This window comes from Condylura cristata, unplaced genomic scaffold (assembly GCF_000260355.1).
Source record: "Condylura cristata isolate star-nosed mole 26May11 unplaced genomic scaffold, ConCri1.0 scaffold00040, whole genome shotgun sequence".
Classification (NCBI taxonomy): domain Eukaryota; kingdom Metazoa; phylum Chordata; class Mammalia; order Eulipotyphla; family Talpidae; genus Condylura; species Condylura cristata.
Window position 1 is genome coordinate 7999862 of NW_004567141.1, and position 17058 is coordinate 8016919.

General features: G+C 46.1%; 1 protein-coding gene across 1 annotated transcript in view; it reads left to right on the forward strand.

The window, feature by feature from the left end:
- The window catches only part of RASGEF1C (RasGEF domain family, member 1C), a 99663-nt gene that overhangs the window by 64936 nt on the left and 17669 nt on the right, over positions 1–17058 (forward strand). Inside the window, exons 4-7 of the mRNA XM_012733271.1 lie at positions 10379–10513; positions 12373–12573; positions 13590–13664; positions 16265–16354. Of these exons, the coding sequence (XP_012588725.1) occupies positions 10379–10513; positions 12373–12573; positions 13590–13664; positions 16265–16354 (501 nt within the window). The remainder of the gene's footprint in view (positions 1–10378; positions 10514–12372; positions 12574–13589; positions 13665–16264; positions 16355–17058) is intronic.

Below are 17058 nucleotides of genomic sequence, written 5' to 3' on the forward strand. Positions count from 1 at the left end.
TGAGAGGACTCACTAGAGACAGAGTGGGGAGCAGAACAGGCAGATGGATGAAGTATACTGCTGAGGGAGCAGTGGGCAGGTCAGGAAAGGTCTGCCACACCATGTGGTCACCTCCGGGGCAGGGATTGAACTTGTGCTGAAGTAGCTTTAGCTCTGTAATGCTGTGCTTTAACCTGCTATGCCATCAGGGAGGGTCCCGCAGGCCTTTGGTTCTACACTGACCTCTTGATCTCCCCACTGCCCTTCTGTCATGATGGCATGAGATAGCAAGCGAGGAAGACCCACTCAGAGACTCCAAGGTCATATGGTCAGGCCATGGGTCTATGACCCATTAGTCCTGCTTGTCTCAGGCCTATGCCCCCAAGGCCTCTTCCTCCTGTCCCTGCATCATATCTGGTCCTGGCTGATGGTGAGAGGTTCTGAACAAAGGACTGCCAGTTGGGAAAGGATGTTCCACAAGAACCAGACTAATAGAAGCAGTGGAAATAATACCACATGCTATCTGAGCAGAATGTCCTGTCTCCTCTCAGCCTCCAGGGATAAGCTGTAAACCCTGCAGGCCAGGCACATGAGGAGAGAGGGCCTCTGGGCTAAAACAGCAGCCTGGAGGAAAGGATCCAACCCTTGCAGTGACCAGGAGGCAGCCACTCCCTGGGCGTCATGTGCCTTTTCCCCCTTCCTGGCCCTGCTGTCCAGCTGCGCTGCTCTAGATGAAGTGAGGGCAAAATCCCCACCTCACAGGGTTAGGGTAAGAACACAAAAAAGGGCCCTCTGTGAAGAGGACAGAGGTCTCTGGGTGGGTCCAGCAAGGGAAGGTATAGCAGCATCCTCAATGCCCCTGGAGCACACATTGATGTTTTCAGGATGGAGAATGTTGGGTGGCAGTGTGCATGTCAGCTGCCCTGAGAGGAGACTGGATGGGCAAGCTGGTAGCTAGGGATGTGCCCCAAAGTGGGTCTGTACATGGCAGAACCAGCCACTGGGAAGCAACGGAAAACCATTAAGACAGCCTGGGCAGAAGAAGTCATAAAGTCTATGGCCTGAGGTACAGACAGGGAGCCCCTGTCCCAGGCATCACATCACATCATGACTCAGCTGTTCTGGGGACTCAGTGAGTTGAGAGTCATCTCATTGGTATCCCTTGCCCAACTATGAATTGGGATGTTTAGGTTAGCACACAGAAGGAAACAAAGTCAGGGAGGACTTGATGGTTGTGTTGATCAGGAGAGGTGGGTGGAAATAAGAGAAGAGATGCTGATTGATTGGCTGAATAGTTGGCTACTTTGATGGATGGGCAGAAGCAGAAGATAGATGTTTGGATAGTTGGAGAGGCCATTGGATATGGCATGAAGGGAGAGAAAGGTAAGAAAGGTAGGTGGGTGGAGAGATGGATAGATGAATGGGTAGGTGTGGGTGTGGGTAGGCAGATGAATCAGGATGGGTAGTAGGTAGGTATCTGGAATGGATGGATGGAGGTGGATGAATAAGTTGATGAATGGGTTGGTAGGCGGATTTGTGGGTGGATGGATAGATGGGTGGGCAGGTGGGTAGTTGGATGACTAAGAATATATGGATGGATAATGGATTGACGAACAAGTGAATATTAGAAAGGAGGGAGGAAGGACAAACAAGTGAGCTAACAACAGGGAAGTGGTCCGTACACATGGATAGAGAAAGAATGGGTACAGGCGTGGTGTTTGGATGGACAAAGTTGAGGGAATATAAGGGGATGAACGCTCTTTCTTCTCCCTCCTCCCAGAGGCCTTCAGCCTTCTATATTTAAGACACTGACATGGTGGAGTATCTGCTCTCTCTGGCCTGCCCCTGCCATTTCAAAGGCAGACCCTGTTGCTCGGACCATGGTGATGGGAGACAGCTGACCATCACAGGCTGAAAATCCTCAGGAAGCAGGGCCTCCTCTTGGACTTGCCAGCAACCTGTCAGTCCTGCCCCCAGGGCTGTGCTGGAAAATTTCTACCACCTTGTAGATGAAAATGAGACACAAGTGATAACGAAGGAGGGGCTGGAAGCAGTCACCCACTACCTGTGGGGCTTCAGAGCACAGATGGTCACTCGGGACATCTCCAATTGCTTTTCTTGGGTCTATTGTGCTGTGCATTCCAGTGCAGATTGCAATGGGGGTTCCCAGCTCCCACCCATCCATCAGGCCAGTGTTGCTCCTGCTAGGGATGTCGTCACCAACCCCAAGTTAATCTTCCACACAAAGCACCCACCCCTGGGTGTTGTCCCTTTGGTGCTTTGCTCCCCTCCCTTGGGCTGCAGCTGTTCCCCACCCCACCCCCACACACCCCATATCAATGGAGACACAGGTATGGTTCAGAAAGGGGCTGGTGAGCCCTGAAGCAAACTGGTAAGGCAGGCCCTATAGGACTCAGAGTAGGAAGTACAGAAATCTCAGCTGTGTGACCTTAAGCAAATTGCTTCACCTCTCTGAGCTTCAACTTCCTTTTTTTTTTTAATTTTATAGTAGTTTATTTTTACATATTTTTGTGCATTTTTCCATATCAGTTGTAACCCCCTAGGGTTTCCCATCACCAAATCACCCATGTGCCATCACCATAGTCAGTACATTTCCCTCCACCAACTGTTTTTGACTCCACTCCTCACTCCATCCCTGGTATGTAGCTGTTCATCATTATCATTATTTTCTCACCTGTTCCATTATATTCCTGCTATGACAGAAACTATCAGGTATTTTTCCTTTCTGGCTTATTTCACTAAGCATGATCTTCTCCAGCTCCATCCATGTTGCTGCAAAAGACATGTGTTTCTTTTTTGGTTACTGAGTAATATTCCATTGTGTTTATGTACCACATCTTTTAATCCAGTCATCCATTTTTGGGAATTTGGGTGTTTCCATGTCTTTCCAATTGTGAATAAAGCAGCAATAAACATGGGGATGCAGGTACCTTTTAGAATCAGTGTTTTTGTGTCTTTTGGGTAGACACCTAGGAGTGGGATTGTGGGTTGTAGGGAAGCTCCATGTTAAGCAGTTTGAGGAACCTCCAAACAGTTTTCCATAGTGGTTGTACTAGTTTGCATTCCTACCAGCAGTGCAGGAGAGTTCCTTTTTCTCCACATCCTCACCAACATTTGTTGTTGCTAGTTGCTTGAAGATGTGCCATTCTCACTGGGGTGAGGTGGTATCTCATTGTGGTTTTAATTTGCATCTCCCTTATTACAAGTGATGTTGAGCATTTTTTCATAGGCTTGTTGGCCATCTGCATTTCCTCTTTGGAGAAATGCCTTTTTAGCTCTCCTGCCCATTTCTTGATGGGGTTGTTTATTTTTGTTGAGTTTCATCAGTTCTCCGTATATTTTTGTGATCAATCATTTATCGCTACTTTTGTGTGAGAAAATTTTTTACCAATCAGTGGGCTGTCTGTTTTTTGTAATGTCTCTTTTGCTGTAAAGAAACTCCTTAACTTGATGTAGTCCCATCTATTTATCCTTGCCTTCACTATCGTTGCGTTGGGTGTTCTATCTTTAAAGATGTCGCCTAGGTGGATGGATATTGTGCAGTGTTTACCCATCTTTGCTTACAGGTATTTTATGGTTTCCGTTCTTATGTCTAGGTCTTTAATCCGCTTCGAGTTGATTTTTGTGACTGGAGTGAGGCAGTGATCTAGTTTCACTTTTTTGCCTGTAGCTTCCCCATTTTCCCAGCATCATTTGCTAAACAAATGTTCTTTGTTCCATTTTATCTATTTTGCTCCTTTGTCAAAGATTAGCTGTCCATAAACCTATAGGTTTATATCTGGGTTTTCTAGCTGAATCCACTGGTCTGTATGTTTGTTCTTGTTCCAGTACCATGCAGGTTTGATTATTAAGGCTTTGTATTATAGCTTGAAGTTTGGGATTGTAATGTCTTCATTCTCTTTCTTCCTAGTCATGAGAGTTTTGGGCTATTCGAGGTCTTTTGTTGTTCCATTAAGAATCTCATCAATATTTTTTCTATTTCTTTGAAGAATGTCATTGACTCTTTTATTGGGATGGTGTTAAATCTGTATATTGCTTTTGGCAGGATGGCCATTTTGATGATGTTAATTCTTCCAATCCATGATCATGGGATGTCTTTCCATTTCAAAGTGTTTTTTTGAATTTCTTTTAACAGTGTTTTGTAATTTTCTTTGTATAGGGCTTTTACCTCTTTTGTTAGGTTGATACCCAGGTATTTGATTCTTTTTGTTTTAATTGAAAAAGGGATTTTTTTTTATATTTCTGTTTCTTCTCATTGGTTGTTCATGTAGAGGAAGGCCTGATTTTTTGTGTTGATTTTGTATCCTTCTACCTTGCTAAACTGATTGATAGTTTTGATTAGTTTCTCTGTAAAGTTTTTAAGATTTTCCATGAAGATTAACATATCATATGCAAATAAGGACAGTTTTACTTCTTTACCTATTTGGATTCCTTGTATGTCTTTTTCCTTTCTTATTGCTCTGGCTAGAACTTCCAATGTTATGTTGAAGAGCAGTGGCGATAGTGGACACCCTTGTCTTGTTTCTGATGTCAAGGGAACAGCATTCAGTTTTTCTCCGTTGAGGATAATATTGACTGTGGGTTTGTCATATATAGCTTTTATCATGTTGAGGTACGTTTCTTCTATTTTGAGGATTTCAAGGACCTTAAACATAAGTGGGTGTTGAACTTTGTCGAATGCCTTCTCCACATCTATTGATATGATTATGTGGTTTTTATTTTTCTGTCGTTTGATGTGGTGGATTGGTTTTCTGTATGTTGAATCATCTTTATGCTCTTGAGATAAAGCTCACTTGGTCATGGTGTATTATTCTTTTGATGCTTTGTTGGATTCTGTTGGCTAAGATTTTGTTGAGGATTTTTGCATCAGTGTTCATTAGGGAGATTGGTCTGAAGTTTTCTTTTTGTGTGTTGTCTTTGGTTTTGATATAGTGTGATGTTGGCTTTGTAGAAAGTATGTAGTAGTTTTCCCTCTTTTTTGATTTTTTGGATGAGTCTGTGTAGAATGGGCACTAGTTCTTTTCTGAACATTCGGTAAAATTCATTTGTAAATCCATCTAGTCTGGGCTTTTATTTTTGGGGAGGGTTTTGATTACTTCTTCAATTTTCTTGGCCTGTTTAAGTGTTCTATTTCTTCTTTATCTAGATTTGTGTGGTTGTAGAGTTGTAGGAATTTGTCCATTTCTGCTAAATTATCGAATTTGTTTGCATATAGTTGTTCATAGTATTCTCTGATTATTCTTTTGATTTCTGCTGGATCTGTTGTGATTTCTCCTCTTTCATTTATGATTCTATTTATTTGTGCATTCTCTTGTTTTTAATTTGTGAGCCTGGCTAGTGGCCTGTCTAGTTTATTTCTTTGAAAAACCAACTTTTGGTTTCGTTGATATTTTGGACTGTTTTTCTAACATCTATTTCATTTATTTCTGACTTAACTTTTATTATTTCCTGTCTTCTGCTGGCTTTTGGGGTATTTTGTTGTTCTTTTTCCAATTCTTTAAGGTGGGACATTACGTTGATTCTTTGAGTTATTTCTTGTTTCTTTATATGAGCATGTATTGCTATATATTTTCCTCTTATAACTGCTTTTAATGTGTCCCATATGTTTTGGTGACTTGTGTCATCATTGTCGATCTTCTCCAGGTATTTTTTAATTTTTTCTTTGTTCTCCTCATTAATCCAGTGGTCCTCCAGTCGTGTGGGTTTCAGTCTCCACATGGTAGGTGTGTTTCTTTTCATCCTCATATGGTTTATTTCTAGTTTGATTCCTTCATGGTCAGAGAAAATAGTTGGTATGATTTCGATCTTAATGATTCTAATGATATTTATCTTGTGACCCAGTATGTGGTCAATCCTAGAGAATGATCCATGCGTGTTTGAGAAAAATGTGTACTCAGATATTTTGGGGCACAGTATTCTATAAATGCCTGTTAGACCCATGTTGTCCAGGTCCTTGTTCAGAGCTTTGTGTCTTTGCTTATTTTTTTGTCTTGTTGATCTGTCCAATGTTGTGAGTGGCATGTTGAAGTCTCCTACTATGTATGTATTTTCTCTGATATACGTTTTCATAGATGACAGTAGTTTGCTAATATATTTTGGTGCTCCTTCGTTTGGTGCATATATGGTGATGATTGCTATGTCTTCTTGTTGTATTGTCCCCTTACTCATAATGTAGTGGCCTTCTGTGTCTCTTTTAACTTTTTTAGTTTGAAGTCTATTTTATCTGTTATAAATATAGCCATTCCTGCCTTCTTTTCTGGTCCATTTGCTTGTAGAATTATTTTTCTATCCTTTTATTTTCAATCTGGCTTTATCTTTTGCAGTTAGATGTGTTTCCTCCAGACAGGAGAACGTTGGGTTCTGTGTTTTAATCCACCCTTCAACTCTGTGTTTTTTTATTGACGAGTTTAAGCCATTTGTATTTAGAGATACTATTGTCATACTGGCACCTACATTTGCCATGTTTATCCTTTTGTATTTTTATTGCTTGTTTTTAACTCTTCTTGTTCATTTTTCTGTTGGATTTGGTTTGAGGGCTTCTTGTAGTATTTTTTGGAGTGGGGGTTTAGTCATGACAAAATTGTGGAGTTTCTGTTTGTTTAAAAATGTCCTTATTCTTTCTTTGTAGAGGAAGGAGAGCTTTGCAGGATAGAGTATTCTTGGTTGGCATTTAATGCTTTGGAGTTTGTTGAATATGTCCCTCCACTCTCTTCTTGCCTGTAGTGTTTCTTTGGAGAAGTCTGATGTCAGCCTAATCGGTTTCCCTTTATAGGTTATTTGTTTCTTACCTTTGTCATTCTCATTATCGTTACCTTGTCTTGCATTCTTGGTAGTTTTATTATGATGTGTCTTGCTGTATTTCTCCTGTCGTCATGGTAGTCACAGTGTTCTTCTTGCTTCTTGGATAACTACTTTCATCTCCTTCTTCATATTAGGGAAGTTCTCTTCTGTTATCTCTGTGAATATTTTCTCTATTCCTTGGCCTTTCTCTTCACCTTCTGGGATACCTCTAACTCTGATATTTCCATTCCTAATGGTGTCAGATATTTCCATTCCTAATGGTGTCAGATAGCTCTTGAAGTGTTTCTTCATTCCTTTTCTTTTTTTTTCTCTTTCTTTTTCAGTTTTAATCCTCTTTATTTCTGCATCTTCAAAGGAGCTGATTCGTTCTTCCATTTCATCTATTGTGTTTTCATTACTTTTCCCAGCATTCTTTATCTCTTCCAGTGTCCTTTTCATGTCCTCCACTTCTTCTATTTCTTTTTAATGTATCATTTTCTTTCTTCAGCTTATCTCATTTCATTGTTTTTTTGTTTGTTTTCATTTCTTTCATTCACTTTCTTGTTCGCATTCTTCAACTCCTGATGGCTTGCCTCATATCATTTTTACCCTTCTCTTCTTTTTTTTGTTTGTTTATCCTGATGATTTTGAATTCTCTGTCTGGTAGGCTGAGCAGTTCTTCCATTTCTTTGGTGATTTCTGGTGACTGATCTTTTTGTGGTGAATTTTCCCCCTGTGGACTTCCTTGAATATTTGTTTGTCTTCTTTTCCCTGTTGTGTATTTTCTAATACTTTCTATTGAGAAAGTTGAGACACGGTGTTGTTATTACTTGCATTTTTTTCTGGATGTTCTTTCTGGGATGCAGAGGTACTTCCAGACACATCAGTTGTGGAGGGTAGTCTGAATCTTGTTTTGTTTCAATATCTCCTGTTTTTCCAGCCTCCACTTGTGGAATTTGTCATCTCTGCCAGTGACAGTCAGGGGTCTCTTGTCGTGTTCAGCTTCTTCCAGTAACACATTGAGTCCTTTTCTCTGGAAGGTGCCTGTTGATCTTTGCAGCCTTCTGATGTCCCGTGTTCCCTCTGTTTGGATACAGCCATGGGGGAGAGCTCATTAGAAGTGTTGCAGCTGGGCCTGAATGCGCAGGAAGTGTCCGTCTGCAGCATTAGAGCCCAGGTGCTCCCCACTTTGGGAGATTTTTTGACATGTAGGTTTCCAGGTCCTATTGCCTGTTTCTGGCATTCAGCTTGGCTGACTGAAAATGCCGAGTCACATGGTCTAGAGTGCCTTTTCCTGAGTGAGAGAGCAAGAGACGCAATCAGCATCAACTTCTTAATTAGGAAAACAGATAACTTTTCTCATTGATCAGCTTTGCAGCAAAGACTTCCTGAAGCTACGTGTGCTCTTATTTCAGTATTTGGTAAATGTGAACTATGATTAGGGACAAATTCTTTCCTCAGGTAAAGCCCTTAAGCATAGAGATTATTCTTAATTTTATGCAACTTTTATTATGGACTGTTTCAAATATACACAAACATAAAGGATAGCAACCATGCTGCAACAATTAACAACATTTGGCCAAACTTGTTTCTTCCAACCCCTCAAATACTTTTCCCCCCTCCAAATTATTTTTAAGCAAATCATAAATATTATATCTTTTGCTCCAAAAATATTTTGCACTACCTGAAAGGATTCACACACAAGGATAGAATCAGGTGACATGTAGAATGCCATTCGCACAATGAGATGAGGGTGAGTTTTTGTTTCCAGAGCTGTGTGTTTTTGAACAATTTACTTAACCTCTCTGAACCTTAATTTTCTTTCTGTAAGAGGAAGGGTGAAAGAGGCTGTGAGAACAGCAGAGCTCACGGACAGCACTAGGCCCAGCAGACAACTTTCACTTTCCCTTTCCTCCTGTTCCCTCTGGCATTGATGGGCAGGCCCACATCTTCACGCTGGTCCTCACCCCTCCCTGCAGCTAGACACAGAATGAGGGAGAGGAGTTAAGGAGACTATTCTGTCTGGTGGTTCCATGGAAACCTTCTGAGCACCTGCCACTGCATCTAGACATCCTGTCTGGGACACCCTGAAATGGGCAGGGTGCCCTGCTTTGGGGGGCCTTTCAGTAGATCACTCAGCAGCCTTGGCTCAGAGGGCCAATCTCAAGACTGAGGGAGGCTGGGGAAGCCCAGAAGGTAGCAGCCCCAGCAAGGGAGACAGGATAGGGAGAGAGCCAGGCTCCAACCTTACGCATCAGGCCAGCTGCTGAGGAGCCTGGCGTGCCGAGAACAGGATGACTTTGCTTTCCTGCTCACTCACTCCACAGCCTGCTGGGCTGACCAAGCTGCATACTAAGGCATAGGTTAGTAGAAAGCTGCCATGAGATGGTGAACAAGCTGGCAGTAGGTGCACAGCTCTGGGAGCACATGACTCCCTGCCTTTGTAGGGGGTGCTGAGCCCACTGCATATCATCCCTGGGCTGATTCAGGTGACAGTTTTTGAGAACTTCAGAGAACAGGGACACTCACCTGTGCAATCCCGCAGGTTGTAACCATGAAGTGTCCAGTTGGAGAACTTGGAAAACCCCAGAAAACTTCAACCACCTCCACTAGCCAGCTTTATACTTGAACCAAGCTCTGGACACATAGCAGGTGGCTCTGGAAAGGGAGCTAGAAGGTGGGTGGCCACACCATGTCCAGGCAAGCGGGAGGCCAGCACTGGGGGAGTGGTACACATGGGCAGCATCGGTGCTATGTGACGTTGGCCCTGACAGTGGCAAGGGTCTTCCCTCCCCACCCCTGTTCAGTGACCATTCACTGGGTCTGCCCAAATATGCTGAGATCTCTAGCCACAAGGGTGTAGGAATCAGTGAGGAAATGAGGGAACTCAAACGAAAAGGCAAGTATTGTCCTCACCATCATGGGTGTGCAGAAGATTCAGGGATGAGTCAACTGTAAAGTGGAAAAATTCCAAGTGAATGAACACTCAGGGAATGATGATTATTTGGAGTAGATATTGATTCAGTAGAAACAACTCCTTCTAAATCATCTGCATATTTTTTAAAAAATAGGGGAAACGTGCAGCTCTAGCAAATGGCAGGTGCAGCCTCACTTGGCACCTCAGTCTACCCTGTGGAAGCTGCCCAGAGCAGGAGGGGCCATGATGCTCCAATCACACATGTGGGCACATGCAGGCATTGCCCCTCGCTGGGTGAGGCCCGCAAAGCATGGCCTGTGCCATCTCCATGCAGTTGGCGCCCATTGAGAGGAGATGGGTAATCCCTCTGACTGCGGCTTGGACAAGGGGAGACATGGGATGCTGAGAGCCAGAGGATGACAACACATCAGGAGGGAGAAGGCTGCAGGAGCCTACTGAGGGGAGGGATACAGTGGAGGAGTGAATGAGGAGTAGTAGGCATGACCTGTGTCCGGAGCAGAGAAGGGAAGCAAGGGCCACGTGGAGTCTACCCAGCATGGCCAGAGCTGGGCTTGGCCCCAAAGCCACTTGCGGCCTTTGACTTTGTAAAAACATGGAGGCATTTTAGGAAGGATATAGAGTGGCCAGGTGTGCATTTTGGACAGGCAATCCTGGCTGCAGAGTGGAGTGGAAGAAAGCTGGCATGGAGGCAAGAGGTCCACTGTAGAGGCCACTGCAGCCACAGGAGAGCCCAACACAGCCTCAGCCGTGGAGACCATGGTGGGAAACAAATTGGAAATGGAATTGAGAGAGAGGGTAGGTTGAGGATAGCTTGATCTGTGTTGTTTGCTGAGACAGGTAACAGGCAAAGGCAGCAGCTCTGGGCTAGGGAAGCAGGACTTCTGCTTGCTCTTGCTGGGTCGAGGCAGCCCCTTGAGAGGTCAGAGAGAGAAACCATGTGTGTAAATTGCATTTTGTCCTCATGTGAACATTATACCTTGGACATGAATCAGCACATCCAGGATCAAAGTAAAAGGAAGAGGGGAGTGGGGGACAGGCCCATCAAGGTGCAGATAGACAGCCCAAGGTGGAAGGGCCCCAAAGCCAAGATGAGGTAGCCAAGGCAAGTGCAGCCTGAGAATGGCCCTGACACTCAGGAGATCTTGGAGGGAGCTGACCTGATGCTGACAGAAGGGGAACTGAATAGAGGTGTGGTGGGGTGAATGGGGGGTGGGGTTTGGGGATGCCATGGCCATTGTAGCTATAATGAGATGACTGACTGGATAAAGGAGAGATAGTGGGGACCAGTGAAAGTGTTGGGGGATCAAAGCAGATGTCACCAGGGCTGGCCATGGCTAGACCAAACTCACCATCTTCCTGGCACTCAAATAAGGCCTCCGAGCAGCCTGCTGCCCACACTTTGGGACACAGCAGAGCTGAGAGGGGCTTTGCTTGTATGGGTGACAGAAGGAAAAGTCAGCCTCAGTTACCCACACAGTGCCCAGCTAACCAGTACCCACACAGTGCCCAGCTAACCAGGGGGTACCTTCTGGGTCTGCACCCAGAGCTCTAGGATTTAGCGTTTGCTAAATCTGATGCTGATGGGGGGTGGGGGGGGCGCAGTCCTATCCCTTTGTCCTGAGGCCTCCACCACAGCTGCTGGTGATCACTTCACAAAGAAGTGTTTCCATCAGGGGCCAGGCAGATGCCATCTCTGTCACCAGAGCTCTGGGAACTAACAATGCTGGACCTCAGAGTTCCCCGTGAGCCCTACCAGAGACAGCGAGAAATTTCTGAGGCCCCAGGGACACTCAGCCCAGCAACCCAGCAACCTAATGCCTGCCAAATGCCATTAGGTTTGCATATTTCAGGAAAGCATGGAGCAAGTGCACTTTTGCTGTATGAATTACCAGGTATCACTGAATGTTCACTGTTATGCTCGAACCCTATAGAGCCAGATCCTGTCTGCCGGGAGCCTTGTGTTTGCCAGAAGACAAGGCCCTGGTGCCCATCACCTGTCCCAGGCCCACTTCTTGGCCCCTGGGGACCTACGTCCACCCCTGGAGGCCATTTACATCATTCTGTGTTACTAACCAAACCTGGAAAAGTGTAGACATCTCCCTTGATAAACCCAGTCAGTCCAATAGAGGCCTCTGTGGGTGGGAGCCTGTGTACTCCCTAAGAGTGAGAGTACCCACTTTCATTCCTGAGCCCAGCCCAAGACCAAACAGCAAGACCCCATTATCTGAGCTAAATGGTAAGCCTTTTGTCAGCACATGGTGGTTATGAAACACTCATCACGTGCCCAGAGCTAGGCCTGGAGGCAGGAGGGTCCCCCATGAAAGCCAAGCAAAAAATGGGCCACCTGCAGGCAGGGCCCATTCCAGCTTTCTCCTCTTTCCTTTCTGCAACAAGCCTCAACACCCACCCCCGCCCCCGCCCCACTGCCAGACAGCTGAGGTGGGAACTCTTCCCATTCCCACTATAGTTTTGTCACCTTCTCCCCTACTGACCTCAACTGCAGCTCCAACCACAGCCCGCCCTGGACCGGGTGCTGCTTCAGAGGTGGGGTCACATGCAGGCACACTTGGGGACAGTCATCACTGCACCTGAGGTGTTAGAGATGCAGAGATAGGTGTTTAGGTCTGAGCTCCCCTTTCCTCACCACCCTCCAGGCATACCGAAAGAGGATGCACCAGCTCTTGCAGGCTCTGCACCAGAAGCTGGCGACTCTGGGCCAGGGCTCAGAATGCCTGCTGGGAGCTGACAAGCCCATTGCCTACAGGACCAAGCCGCCGGCCTCCATCCATAGGGAGCTCCTAGTCATCTGCAGTGACCCCTACACACTGGCTCAGCAGCTGACCCACGTGGAGCTGGTAAGCAGGCCCATGCCACCCCCTACCCAGACTCAGAACCAGGACAACTGAGAACAGCTGTTCACCCATCTGGCCCTCTGGGCTTGTCTCAGCACATACCCAAGTCCTAGCCTGTTATAGCAGAGGCAGCTGGCCATCTCCGGAGGACCCTGGTTCGAAGCAGACCCTCACCAGTCCTGGGGCTGGATGTGCCAGCCTGCCCAGCTGGGGACCCTGGCCAACTAGAGAGTCCCGGCCTGAGACAGAGGAGCTGGGTTCAGTCTTGACTCTGACACCATCTGGTCATGTGGTCCTTCCACCACACATACCTTCCCCACCTGGGCCTCAGTTTCTTCATCTAGGCTATATACGTACATTATTCTCACCCAGTTTTCTCAAGATGCCCAGGCAGGCCTTTCTGCTTGTGAAAGGGGCGCCCCACCCAGCCTCCAGCATATAATGTCAAGAGACCTACTTTAGAGAGAGGGGAGACCGGAAATGAGTTTCTTTCCTTTTAAGGTTTAGGGTGCCCTTACTGCTTTCCAGGCACCATACTCCACACTTAAGTGCACTACCTCATTTCATCTTTCTGTCACCCTACTGACTAGATGCTATTAATCTCTTTTCTACCAAAGAGGAAACTAAGGCCCAGAGAGGTTAAGTGATTTGGTGGAAGTCACACAGCAGGAGGGACAGAGCTGGGATTCAGACCACTTGCTCTTACTCACCAGGCTTACCTGGAGTGGGTGAGGTATTTCAAGTCTCTGATTTTAGAACCTGGTTTCCTAGGTAAAACACATCACAAACACCATGTGGGGGACATGTCCGCTTACACCCCATGAAGTGCAGCAGCCCCTGGGTGTGGGAAAGGAGAAAGGAGATTCTGCTTCCTTCAGGGATGATTGTGCCCAAGGCAACTCAACAGAAGGGGTGGGTTAGGAGGCAGACAACCTCACTGGGTGCATCAAGTGGACCACCAGTGGGCACCCCTCCCTTCACCTGTCTTCTTTTCCTGATTATTCTCCCTCCTGGTGCAGGAGCGGCTGCGGAACATTGGGCCTGAGGAGTTTGTCCAGGCTTTTGTGAACAAGGACCCTCTGGCCAGCACAAAGGTAGAAGGCCCTCGAGCGGGCGGTTCCAGCATGACCCCTACCCACTGGAACCTCTGGCAGATCCCACAAGCATCGCTTGGGGAGCTTTGGAGGGTTCCACACCTGCGATGGACTTGGAGCCGCTGTGCCACTTCACCCTTGCGCCTCCAGCTCACAGGCAGGCGGAGCGAGTCAGACCAGGACGGCCCTGAGTCCGGGAAGCCTAGAAGGGTGGGCAGGCCTGGCCAGTCACCCGCCCAGCAAGGGCAGTATGGCAGGCCGGAACCGAGGAAGGTGGAGGACGCAGCCCCCCCATCCCCCACCCTTACCCCTCTTTACCCCCTCCCCCTCACACCCCCCCCCCCAGCTCAGGGACCCCGGTGTGCCCTCCTGGTGTATTTCGGTGGGCACTGGTGCCCTCCAGTGGCCACTCAAGGAAGCGCGGGCTGGCGCGGGCTGCCCAGGAAAGGTGAAGGCTTTGCTCCCTTCTGTGGCCCTGGAGCCAAGCTCTATGGGCCGCCCACACCCTGGATTTCAGGGCCAGTCCCTCTCTCAGGGCCCAATCGTCGGGATTCCTGGCGCTTAACAGCGGGTTCGGATACCGTCTAGACCTGGAAACACTATGTCTTCCGCCCCAAAGACTAACAAAAGAAGTGAAAATTGTATATTCAAATGTGTTTTCACCTGTCAGATAAGCAGATTGAACATCATGAGAGTGTTGGGCCTGTAGAGAATGAAATTGGCACGGCCCCTTTGGAGAGCAGCTTGACAAATAGCATCAGCACTTTAAATATACACCCGGAACCGAGCGTTCTACACCTAGTGATTTATTCTCCAGGTAGACATACTGTATGTACAAAGATATGTGGATACAGTGTTTATTATGACCACAGGCTGAAAGCAAACTACCTTGTCATCCAAGGGGACTGGGTTGAAAATCTAATGACCACATATGTGCCTATTAAGAATAAGAACAATTGTAAATATGAGATAACACCCAAGATCCGTTATGGAAAGAAGAGAGTAGAGTGAGGAGCAGTGACGAGATCGTGTGCCCATTTGAGTAGCAAAGGAGGATGCACCTCGTGCCTATGTCAGCTTGCACATGCGTGGAGGCAATTCCAGAATACCGGTTACTCGGGGGAGCCCAGTGGGCAGCTTTGGGCAAGAGTGGGAAGGAGTCGCTACTGTTAACAGGCCGTTTTCCTACTTTTAGCAGGCCGTTTTCCTGTTTCAGTCTGGTTGGCTCTTGTCCATTTCCAAGTACAGTTGATCCTTAAACAATATAATAGGTTAGGGTCGCTGACCCGGTGCAGTGAAAAATACATGTATAAATTTGACACCCCTAAAACTTAACTACTAATTCCCTGCTATTGGTTGGAAGTCTTATTCAAAACATAAACAGTCAGTTAACACCTATTTTGTATGTTATTATATACTATTGTTTTACAATAACATAAGCAGAAAGGAGAAAATGTTCTTAAGAAAATCTTAAGAGGAAATATATTTACAGTATTATTTTATATATGGATATCATAGTTTGCACTGTTCACAAGAAAATCTGCATCTTAGTGGACCAATATAACTTCAAACCTACATTGTTCAAGAGTCAACTGTATTACTTTTTCACCATGAAGTACATCAGGACTGCATGTGACGTTTCTTTAACCACTTTACTATTTATAGATGAACATTTGTGTTGTTTCCAGCTCTTCACTATTTTAGATATTGCTGACATGAACACTTTTTTTTTTTACATGAACACTTTTTATAGCTTTCCTAGTGTATGTGGGAGCATATTTTTTCTCAAGTGTTTTGGTCTGAGGACCTTTTCCAATCTTAAAAATCACTGAAGACTCCAGGGACCACCCTGGTGGCTTGAGGCCGAGTCTCCGTGTCATCACCTCTGTGACCTGAGTTTGATTCTCTATCCTATGCCACTGCCCAGGCCCATCAACAGTGTGCAAAGTTTCCCTCTTCTGTACACATCAGTGCAATGCCAACATGGTGAAAAGCCAATAACATGGCAAGAAAATGATATTGCCTGTGGGAAAATGGGACCCTCAAAGAACGCCCAGGGTTCTCAGGAGTCCACAGACAACACTTTGAGAACTGAGCTCTGACTCGCTCAAGGGAGGAAACTAGTGCATCGAGAGGGGCACATGGTCAGCCCTGCCAGGTGATGCCAGCTGCTACCCATTACCTCCTAGGAGGAGGCATTCTTGTTCCACATTCTCACTGACATTTGAAATTGTCAGACTTAAATTTTTGCCGGCCATTAATGGAGTTTCTTTTCATGTGCTTTGGACATGAGCACCCACCCCTGATCTGTGTCCAGTTTTCTATTCATTAGTCATTTTCTTGAGGACTTTAAAGAGTTTTCTGAGTGTATTCTTTAAAGTGCATGCTAGCTAAGCATCCTGTATGGTAGTATTCACTGTGTTACCCACTAAATTTCACCTGGGAGTATATAGAAGGACTAGAACAGTACCCATCAAGTCATTGGTATTTCTGGGTGATGTTTAAGGTTTCAACATTTTTCTGTTCATCTGTAATGACTTCATGTTCAAAAAGTTACTGACATAAAAAGACTCAGAATGTGGTGCTTGTGTTTTTCCTAGCCTTGTTTCAGCAACAAGACTAACAACCTAGAGGCTTATGTGAAATGGTTCAACAGATTGTGTTACCTCGTGGCAACTGAGATCTGCATGGTGCGTAGAACACTAAGGAGCATGGGCTGGCAAGGCCAAAGGCCAGTGAGAGGGAGGAAGCCCCCCGGGAGGAAACCAGCTGGTATTTTGAGCCCATCCAGCCCCAAGCCAGGCCAGGCTGGACACCCACAGGGTACCAAGTGTCCTCCAGCTGTCCTGCTGTGACATTCCCCCTGAGTGAGCCAGGGATGGCTCCACACCACTCACAGAGGTGTCAGAGGCTGCTTGCTGAAGGAGCAGACCCTCCACCTGGGTCTGTCTGCCTTATGAGGCTGGCCTGCATTTTGTTTGGTTCACTGATCTAACTTTTAACAAGTGGGAGATTGCACATACCTAGTAAACATGATCTAACTTTTAACAAGTGGGAGATTGCACATACCTAGTTTAGGTCTCTGACTTCTCCCAGAAAGCAGGCAGACCCCAGAAGAGAGTGTCTCTGAGTTGGGGTCTCACAAACTAGACCCTGTCTGCACACTTTTCTTCCCTGCAGCAGAGGGGCCCTCCTCTGAACCCACCTCCCACCATCAAGTGAGCCCAAAGCCCACTTGTCTCAAGAAATGATAAGGGGCAGCTTTGTGCCAGTATCTGGGAGCAGTTGTTGAGATAACACTGGGGGCCCAAAGTCCTTATGAAGGATCAACACCTGTATAATGAACAGGGATGAAGCAGGACTGTCCAGAAGGAGAAGCTGATCTAAGGTTCTT